The sequence below is a fragment of the Cornus florida genome, unplaced genomic scaffold (genome assembly GCF_030987335.1).
Source record: "Cornus florida cultivar Cherokee Brave unplaced genomic scaffold, ASM3098733v1 CherokeeBrave_3.0.0_Hap2_Chr01, whole genome shotgun sequence".
In the NCBI taxonomy this organism is placed as follows: Eukaryota; Viridiplantae; Streptophyta; class Magnoliopsida; order Cornales; family Cornaceae; genus Cornus; species Cornus florida.
Genome location: NW_026775571.1, coordinates 91,384,813 through 91,395,957, shown reverse-complemented (window position 1 = coordinate 91,395,957; position 11,145 = coordinate 91,384,813). Strand labels below are relative to the sequence as shown.

The 11,145-nt window shown below is 35.5% G+C and overlaps 1 protein-coding gene across 1 annotated transcript; it reads right to left on the bottom strand.

Annotated features, from left to right (window-relative positions):
* Positions 1-7,365: 7,365 nt before the first annotated feature.
* On the bottom strand, positions 7,366-8,169 carry LOC132277391 (F-box protein CPR1-like). Its single transcript, XM_059779253.1, has 2 exons — positions 8,052-8,169; positions 7,366-7,943 (listed from the first exon to the last, which is right to left on the bottom strand). The coding sequence occupies exons 1-2, from the start codon at positions 8,167-8,169 to the stop codon at positions 7,366-7,368; spliced, it is 696 nt and encodes a 231-aa protein (XP_059635236.1).
* Positions 8,170-11,145: the final 2,976 nt, after the last annotated feature.

The window sequence follows — 11,145 nt, the reverse complement described above, 5'->3', positions numbered from 1 at the left end:
ATGTTATTATAAAAAATTATGACTTTTTAAAATATAATATATATATATATATATATATATATATATATATATATATATATATATATATATGATGAAAACTAAAAAAATGGTAGAAACTCAAAATATAATAGAAATTTTTATACCATGGATATAAATATAGATATAGATATAAATCACATGCATTGACCCATACACCTGTTATTATCTTACTGATAGTCAGACTTGGCTTTATTCAAGAGATGCTTGTTTCAGTGTAGAAGCAGCCTATATATGAAGTTCTATGTCCATCAAGCAATCCAAGCATTCTAGTCTCTCAAATAGTGGCATATAGTGCATCAATATTCGAGAGAAACTCTACAGTGGAAAGGAATGAAGAGTTTAAGAGTAAAGTCGAAGATAAAACATTTTTCGTGGCAATGTTTTCACAATAAAAACTTGTTCGGTCGATGTTTATAGCAATCCAAGTGTGGAAACTTTCCTACTTTAAGGTTGGATAACTTGTTGGGATTGTTGGTGGAGAGTTCAGTGTGAACAATGGGATAGATTTTTTAATAGTTGGATCCTAAAAGGATTTGTAGCTTCAATTTGTTTGGCATATTTGGAAGCAGGCACGGACCCAACGTAGGATCAGTCAGGTATAAGCCTACTGATTTATTTATTTATTTTATTTATTTATTATTATTATTTTGCATTTTACACTTTAAATTTTTGAAAATTTATGAAGAAAATCTTATTGATATTACAAAAGTAGACCCATTATATAAGTTTGCACCACAAATTAAAAGATAGGTCCTCTCACAAAATTTTCTAAATCCGTCACTGTCTCAAAGGCTAAAAATGACTGTGTTTTCAAAATGATTGGTGGAATGCGAATGACATTGTATAGCCACTAGGAACACCAACAACCTCTACTTTATGTGAATAACATTGTATAGCCACTAGGAACACCAACAACCTCTACTTTATGTGCTCCAATGAACCAGAATCTCATAGCCAATATATTTTTTAACTACACTTTCTCTGCTAGGGTTTGGGAACGGACTCTTTCAACATCTATATGGCATTTATCATGGTGACCTTGATTTCCAGTCTAATGCCAGCTGGATGTTATCCTAACTCAAAATCGAGCCATGACCTATAAGCGTTGTTTTAAAAGCTGCATCTACTTTCTATGATAAGAAAGGAACAATCGTACCTTCAATGGGAAAAGTGCCTCAGTGGAGTGAATCCAACATTTGATCTTCGATAATCTCCACAGTCGATTGCTCTCCATCAAGTTCCAAGACTGCAAGGGCTATAGAAATATTGCTGCGTCAAGGAGCCTTCCTAGCTCTGTGATTGAGATCGATCCTAACAGTTCCCTTAGCCGAGTTTTTGAGTCTCTGGTTTCCTCCTTTAGATCTTGACTCATCTGTTTTTTCTTTCTGATTAATGTTGGTGCTTTGATCTTTAGGAGAGGGGAAAGATGTACGGGAATGTGAGTGTTGTGAGGAGAGGAGAAAGTATATGTAATTTATGTGGATGCAGCTTGAGAAGAAAGGTGTTCTTAGCCCAAAAAAAGAGTGAGAGGAGAAAAGAGTGAAACAATGAATTAATGGGGTTTTGACATATGTGATTGTATATTTTATTTCTTAATTTATAATAATGAAATTTCTCTCTTTATGGATATAGCCCTAATTTGGTTAAATCATATAAAATATTATGTTGTGTATGATTGTTATCTTCACATATAAATATATATATATATATATATGTGTGTGTGTGTGTGTGTGTGTGTGTGTGTGTGTGTGTGTGTGTTGATGTGATGATTCTTCCGCTGCGTATAATGGAGAGATTTAACTCTCAATACCAATACCAGTTGTCCATTAAATAAGTTGGAAGGAGTTAAATATCCCTAACAACTATTATGTCTTAAAATGTTTAGGAAAAGAAAAGAAATAAAACTATTTTTAATGAATTTACCATTATACTTCATTTATAAAATTAAGGGTAAAATTATTATTAACAAAGTTTCATTAATATTCCGTTTACTTGGCCAAACTACCTAGAAAAGATGTTATAGGCAATGTAGCTGTCAACAGAGTTAATGGATTTTTTACCGAGCAATGAGAGGCAAAATGGAGTGAGTCGAATCTAGACTCCATATGATTAAAGGAATGTCTCTACCAATTGTATTACCCAGCTCAACCCCAGAGCTAAGGTCCAAGCACACGAGTAAAAGTTGAAACTAAAAGAAAATATGTACATGCTTTGTTCACACAATCAAAGAATACGCAACAGAGCTATAGAAATTTTCGATATTTATAAAAATTATGGTAAATTACACCTAGACCCCCTGAGGTTAGGTCATATTTCAGCCAGATAAAGATTTTGGTTTTAACTTTCACTTACACCCCAATTTACTTTTTGACTTCTGATACATATGAATAGACCATTTTACCCTCAATTTTTTAATACAATATATATATATATAATCTTAAATGACAAAAAAGCCCATATATATATATATATATATATATATATATATATATATATATATATTCAACACTTATATGTGTGTGTGTGTGTGTGTGTATATATATATATATATATATATTCAACACTGGCAGCTCCACCAACGTCCCACCTTAACACCTCCCTGCACCACCAACCCACCCAGAACCAAACTGCACCCCCACCCAACACCTCATCACCACCACCCCCTAAAACCAAACCCAAAAATACACAAAATCCCATCCCACCCACTGCAGAAATGGACGTCGATGACAAAGAATCGAAGGCGAGTTGATGTCGGCGGCAGGTGTCGGATTACAAGCTCTATAGTGGCCCAATCAATATATCTCGGCAGCGACACATCGTATTATGCTTACAGCCTCGACGGCATCGTAATCGGCGGCAAAAATCCTCATCTCGTGCTACAGTCGCGTATCTGTGTGTGAGGGTTTGTGTGGAGAGAGGTAGCTACAGTCGCGGCGGCAGTGAAAGAGGTCGTGGTGGAGGTGGTCGCGATGGCGGCGGGAGAGACGATGGGATCGATTCGTCGATGACGACGATTTGTCAAATCAAACGGCGACGACAGTGGAGAAGACGGCGATGATGTCGAAGCCTCTGGCGGTGTTGAACCTTTGTCTTCTTTCTTCAATTTAGGATTTCTTTCCCATTTTCCACCAAATCACACACACATATATATATCACCCACACCATATACCAAACCCGCCGGCCAGCCGCATCACAGATCCACAACCCATAGCCACATCCGACGCCGTCATAGCTGATTGCTCTGACTAGATGCCTGTCTTTGCTTTGTCGTCGCTTGGGAACACGCCGATATGAACTGGGTTTTGCTACTTGGAGCTCGCTGGAACTGAGTTTTGTTTCGCCGACATTAGGATCTCGTCGGAACTGGGTCAGTTCAGTTCTGTCGTTTTTCGCCGGAGAAGAACTGGGTTTCGCTAAGCCTGTAATCCGAATTGAGTTTGGTTTCGCCGACTCCAATTGATTCCGACGGGAGGGAGAGAGAAAGGGGAAAAAGAGGGTAGAGAGAGAGAGAAGGGAAGGGTCACAGAGAGGGGGGATGGGTAGTTTGGTCACAAATATAATTAATATGAGGTCAAAGGGTAGTATAGTCTTAAATTGATATTTGGGGTGCAAGTGAAATGCTAAATCACTAATTCATATATAAGTGAAATCTAAAACCAAAATGTTCATATAGGTGTAATATGACCTAACCACAGGGGGTCTAGGTGTAATTTACCCTAAAAATTAACAAAACAATGTTCAGTAAAGCCCATAAATTGTGTTTTTAATTTATTTATTTATTTATTTCGTTAAAGCCCATAAATTGTGTTGGTCCCATCGTAAGGTATGCAAGAAGTGGTGGATTAGATGTAGCCAGAACATTTGGCATAATTTACCACAAGTGATTGCACTCATACTCATCAAACCCTTGTTCTCATGCTTGACAGCATAAATACATTATATATATATATATACACACACACACACAGCATAAATACATTATATATCTATATATATTCATGGGTGATCAGAAAAGACACTCCCTATCATCCTATGGATACAAAAGACATTATGAATCCACCTTCGAGAGTGCCATCAGCACAAAACTTAAAAAAAATAATTGGAAATCACAGTAATGTACGAAATAAAGGTAAATATATCTCTAGCAAACACTATTAAGACTTTCTTCTAAACTAAGAATGAAGCAGAATACCAGATCCATGTCAAATGCAACAATATTGTTGACCAGAAAGGAATGCAACTGCCTTTGTTAAGGGACCAAAAAGCCTTCATAAACCATAATAACAATTACTAATTACTGATCCTCAATCACCCTGTCAGCTTAACAAGGCTTGCGAAACAAATTTCTGCTTCAAGTGAAGAAATTCCAATATAAAATAGACTTCTACTTGGCATTCCACATTCTACATTTTTTTTTTTTTTTTCACCACAATTTAACATAATCCCAAGTTTAGAAAGTCTATAATCCAAGCTGACATGAACAGAGAAGTCAAGCATTTTCTAGTATCATTCTCCTAAAATGTTGGTGCCAAAACTATGGCCCAGAGCATGTGCCAGTACTTAATTTGAGTTTTTGACCTTCAATCCAGACACTCCTTCATTTAGCTGGATGACTTTTCTCAAGATATACAGAGTCTATTTTTCTCAAGATACAAACTCTACTTTTAACAATAATATGCAAACATGGCATGCTGTAAAGAAGAGTGTCCCAGCAGCCTTATCCAGGGCTGTCACTTAAATGCAGGCTGATGACGTTGATAGAAAGACCCTAATAGCTTTATCCAACCTTTTAAGCATTCACAAACTATAATTTTCATGTGCTTTGCATGAAAAACAATATAACGATGGTAATGCAATCTGTGAGGATGGTGATTGTGTCACACAACTCCATTGTAATTAAAAACCACTTGTTCCGAGAGTTGCGCAATACAAACACTATTTATGATCAAAGAACAGTCTATCCATTCAAGCTTTAAGTAAGATCCATTGTTTAAGCGTGAAAACAACAAAGGACAACACAAACAAACAACTAAGATATAGAAGAATTTACATGCCTAATCAAATGATTTGCCGTGATGGAGATTCAAATTAACAAGGGAAAAATAGACAAGAGATTAACCTCAAAGCATATGATTGAACAACTATGACAAAGTAGCATTACACAGCTTATCAATGATCTAATAAGATGGACATCAAATAGACTTGTGATAAATAATCTAGGAGATTGGACTCAAAGCACATGAGTAAAAGTTGAAACAAAATATATCTACATGCTTTCTTCACACAATCAAAGAAACGAAACAGAGCTATAGAAATTTCAGATATTTATAAAAGAAATTAACAAAAGAATGGTAAGTAAAGCCCATAATTTGTGTTGGTCCATCACGAGATATGAAAAAAGTGGTAGATTGGATGTAGACAGAACATTTAGCAAAATTTATCACAAGTGATTGCACTCGTACCCAAACCCTTGTTCTCATGCTTGCGCAAAAACACCTTATATATATATATTAGAACTACAGACAGTTCCTATCATCCCATGTATACAAAAGACATTATGATTCCACCTTTGAGAGTGCCATCAGCACAAAACTAAAAAAAAAATTAATTAGAAATCACAGTTATGTATGAAATAAATGTATATCTCTAGCAAACACTATGAAGACTTTCTTCTAAACTTAGAATCAAGGAAAATATCAAATCAATGTCAAATGCAGCAATATTGTTGACCAAAAAGGAATCACCATCCTCACAGATATTTATAAAAGAAATTAACAAAAGAATGGTAAGTAAAGCTACCTGCAAACATTGACTATTCATAATAGACCTGATAGATTCTTGTGGGATGGAGGAACTTTTACGTTCAAAACAGCATGGAAGAGATGTAGATCTACCTTTCCAGAGGTTACCTGGTCTAAGATTTGTTGGGGTAAGGCTAGACCTCGTTGGTCAATCCTTGGTGTCTTTTTGTTTCAAGATAGATTACCCACAATGTATAATCTGCAGAAGAGGCGTGTGCAGTTGGCTCCTAGATGCTCTATTTGTCTTCAACAGATTGATACCAGAAATCATGTTTTTATTCAATGCCCTTTTGCTATGAATTTTTGGATTTGGTTGAAGATTTCACTTGACCGGGCTATGGACTTAAGTTCTATATATACAGTGGAAGACCTGCTGCTTTGGTTTTCTCTACAGACCAGTAAAATGGTTCATACCATTCTTGTTGCTGGTCTTTGGAGCATTTGGCAAGAAAGAAATCGAAGATTACATGGACACAATTCTAGTTCTTCCTCGGAGGTGGCTAGGAAAACTTTGCTAGAAGTATTTGATGTTTATAAAGTCACGCTTAGAGACGTTATTTAGTTTACACTTTAGTTGTTTGTCATTATTTACTGGAACTGGTTTATATTTTCCTTTTTGTTTTTTCCAGTAGTTTTTACTGAGGGTATGCCCTCTGTGCGCCTGTACATATATTTTTTCCTTTTTTTTATACATCATCCAATTATGAAAAAAAAAAAATGGTAAGTAAAGCCCATAATTTGTGCTGGTCCATTACGAGGTATGAAAAAAGTGGTAGATTGGATGTAGACAGAACATTTGGCATAATTTATCACAAGTGCTTGCACTCGTACGGTCGTACCCAAACCCTTGTTCTCATGCTTGAACTACAGACACTTCCTATCATCCCATGTATACAAAAGACATTATGATTCCACCTTTGAGAGTGCCATTAGCACAAAACTAAAAAAATTAATTAGAAATCACAGTTACGTACAAAATAAAGGTATATCTCTAGTAAACACTATGAAGACTTCCTTCTAAACTTAGAATCAAGGAGAATATCAAATCCATGTCAAATGCAGCAATATTGTTTATCAAATCCATGTCAAATGCAGCAATATTGTTGACCAAAAAGGAATGCAACTGCCTTGCTCAAGGGACCAAAAAAACCTTCCTAAACAATAATAACAATTACAAATTACTGATTCCTCAATCACCCTGTCAGCTTAACAAGGCTTGCGACACAAATCTCTGCTTCAAATGAAGAAAGACCAATATCCACTTCTCTGTGCTCTCTCACGTCAAACCACCAAATCGTGTCGTTGATTTGTCGGAGTACTTCATTGGAATTCTTAAAATAAGTTAAAATTCTGATGTAATAGTAAGAAATGTTTCGATAAATTTGTCCCCAATCAGCTTTAAACAGTCTGGTCCATGACGCTTGCACTTTGTAATCCTTCATGACCCATAATTCAACGCGGTCATATCTAAGGCCAATCTTACAAATGCAAAACAAGCACAGGCATCCACCCAATTCCCCCAAGGTCATGCACCCAAAATCCGAAATGGGGGGAATTGCAGCATCCAGTATTTCTCAGCCACGGGATCAAAAGAAACAATAATTTCATCCACCAAGCACTTGAGCACAATGTTATTGTCCTGGTGACCAGCTAGCCAATGCAAAGCACCATTAACAAGCACACCAGTATAGCGATGTCTAAGTTCATAAGGGAAATTATCATGAACCATTCTCCACAAATTCAATCTCAAACTATAAACCCAAACATCAGAGTGGTAGTGATCCTGGTTATAAAAGGATTCATATCCCCGGATCACCCTTACAATCTTGTAATCATCATTAACAGGATCGTATCCTATTCCATAATGTACATTGTGATTGTAAAGATTCAAAGTTGACACACTAGGTAAAATTAGATGTTTCTTCGTAAATGGGTTCAACAACATGATGGCTTCATTTTCGCCACGTACACAGATCAATCCATTGCAAGAACCAACTAGCCATGGACGCTTTGATTTAAAAGGTGGGTTAGGTTCAAGTTTTACTTTGTCAACCAAGTAGAAAATTGTACCGAGTTTCAGGACCTCATCAATCGAATCGAACCCTACAGAATACAGGTAGTAATTTCTACAAATCAAGCTACGGTTAGTGTTGGTTTTGAGTGATCGATTGATTTACGATTTGATGAAATTAGGGGAATCAATTATGGCACACCATTGTTTCGAAACGCGCCTGAACCGTAGCAGAGTCTGCACTGGAAGTCGGGAGAGGAAGTCGGCGATCAAATCGTCGGCTTCAATGAATTGATGGCTTCTCTTCTTCCCTTTCATATTCACCGCTTGCTTTGTCAGGGTTTGAGACTTAGAGAGTGTTCGAAAATAGTGTGCGAAGGCATGTTGGGTGTGGCATTGCGATATTATATACTGATATAAAAAATTAAATAAATAAGGAAAATTAAATCATATATACTTATAGTAGATAAAAGGATTACTTCTACGGTGGAAACCTCCTACTAAGTGCAGTAACGACTGATGTTACAGACTTACAGGGGATATTAATGGCAATCATTGGAGATGCTCGTATATAGAATTGATCCATTTTATTTGATGATAGGACCAACAAACAACTAATTACAACAAATATAAAAAATTCTAAAAACTTTAATCATATCATATGTACCTGTTTTTCTTGATGCCAATGATTCAATGAGCACCAAAATTCATAGAGAGAGGGGTCAACTTTTGTCCCTTCACTCTAATGATATTTAATGGTAATAAATAAATTGAACAAGTTTCTTATAGCAATGAATTTTTTTTTTTTTTTTTTTTTTTTTTTTTTCAGTATCAGCACGAAGTTAAACACCCACAAATCCCTATAGAGATTTGATCACTGTACTTATTTGGCTATTTAGGTATTTGATTATTTAATTTAGCGCTTAATTCATTAATTCAGCTTAATTCTGAATGAATTAAGCGTTTATCCAATTAAATGTGTTTAATAACACAATTTGAATTTCACTAAAAAATGGTAAACATCACTTAAAACAAGGTAAAAATTTAAAAAGCAGAGACATCACTTATCAATGCTTAAAATTAATATATATATATATAATTATATATAATTTTTAATTGTCACTTAAAAACTTCAACACTTAAAATTCAGTTATTAGGCCTTGCTTGGATTGCAAATGCGAAAACAATTTTCAGAGAATCAAAATAGAAAATCGTTTTCAATTTTTTCAGGTTGAAAATCTGCTTGGTTGAAAAAATTACAAAAATAGTTTCAGGAGAACAAAAACTAATAAATTTGCTTGGTTGTATTTGAAAATAATTTTCTAAATTAATCAACACATTTTACACAAAATTAATTACAAAATCATGAAAAAAAGAAAAAGAAAAAGATCCAATTACATGAAAAGTTGTCAACTATCATAAGTACCAATAATATATACTATAGACAAACATCTCATTTGAATACATACATCCAAATAATTTAGACTATATGGTGTATGATTAGGCCAAGCAGTTATAATTAGAAATTCGAAACATTTCTCTAATTTTGAGTGTGATCCGTGGACTTCTTGAAAATAGATAAGGTTTAGTTGGTCAAACATGAACCCATCAATGTAGATTTGGATGTAGACACTTGTTATTAGCATTGCTCGTTAATATTAATAGCTTTAAACATTTAAACTCAAAGATGAAAAATGTTTCCAAATGCAGACCTCATCAAAGCAATTGTCAATTCCATACCCCAAAAAAATGTTTCATATTCATTATCTCAATTCATCTATTCATCTACATAGTCACAAAGCTTCTTTCTACACTACCAATAGAGGATTTAAAATAAAATAAATAAATAAAAACAGAGAGACCCTCAAACTTCAATCATTCATTCAGCCAAAAAAATCAATGCCATGGCAAGGATTTCGTATTCACCTCTAATTCACCTCTAAAGACCCATTTTGTTAGTATAGATCTTCCTAACAAAAGCTCAATAAACTCCTCCTCCCCCCCAAATCATCATCAAAAGCAAAACTACAAAATTAATTAAGAGCCTCAGAAATTCGCTATTCCGAACCCTTCTCAGTTGAATTATGCTCGAATTGAGCTGACAACGACTGTCGATGCAGCAGCCTCAAAACACTTCTCGACAATGTCTTCTTTGTTCTTCTCGGCTTAATTCTTAGACGCATTTTTTCCAAGTAAGGTGTCTCTGCATCCACATCCTTTCATGAACAAGCAAAACCCACTTTCTCCTCATCCTTCATCTTCACCTTCCTTAAATTTTCTAGATTGATTTGTCGTTGATCTTCTTCTAGGGTTCCCTTTTATTCCACTGCTAGTTGATCTGAAGCATGAATTGGGGTTTGGGTTTTGGAGGATCTTGGTTTAGGGAAGAAATGCAAGGCACGGAGAGATCGATCATGGTGACTCAGAAATCTGCAACTGTTAAAAGAAAGAGTGAGAATGTGTAGTGTGTGGCTGTGAGAGAAACGTTACAAACGATAGCATTTAACGCATTGTTCGTACTTTTTTAAGTAGCCTATGTTGTTCTCCGTGCTTTCCAAATTTCCAACTCTTATTTTCAAAACTCCCAAAACACCTCCCTGCTTGGAATGGATTTATGAAAACTGTTTTCTGTTTTTATAGTATCAAAATTTTGAAAACTGCAAAAAAGGTCTGCTTGGATCTGTTTTATAAAAACAGTTTTATGAAAACTGGGATAACAAAGTTGAGGTTTTCAGAGAACAACAATTTGTTGTTTTCAGAGTTTTGGGAAGACTGAGATGCAAAATTGAAAACACGGAGAACTGAACGGGCTACTTAAAAGTACGGACAAAACTGCGTAAAACTCTTGCTCGTTTATAACACCGTCCACATATATCTCTGCGCAACCTCTACAGCTCTCTCTTTCTTTAACAATAACAAAAGTTTTCTCACATCAGATTTCCAACCCTCATATTTTGGTCATCTTTTTCCAGATTCTCCTCCTCTTTTAAGAGCCATCTCTCAGATTTCTTCAAGCCAGATCTGCACTTCTTTCCTCACAATCGTCTCTCTGTTCAGGTAGAACTTTCTAGCCCTCAAATTTCTTTAATCCATACAAGATCTGCGATTTTTGTCACAATCGTTTATGATCTTATCAATTGTTAGAATTTTTTTCGATTTCTCTCACAATCGTTTTCTCTCTCTCTTCAATCCGTGCTGGGAATCTCATGGCTGCTTCAGTTGCAGGATCGGCCGCCGTCGCCTTCAAATCTGCCGGAGTTGCAGAGAAATCAGGACTTTCCGACAATGCTCTTT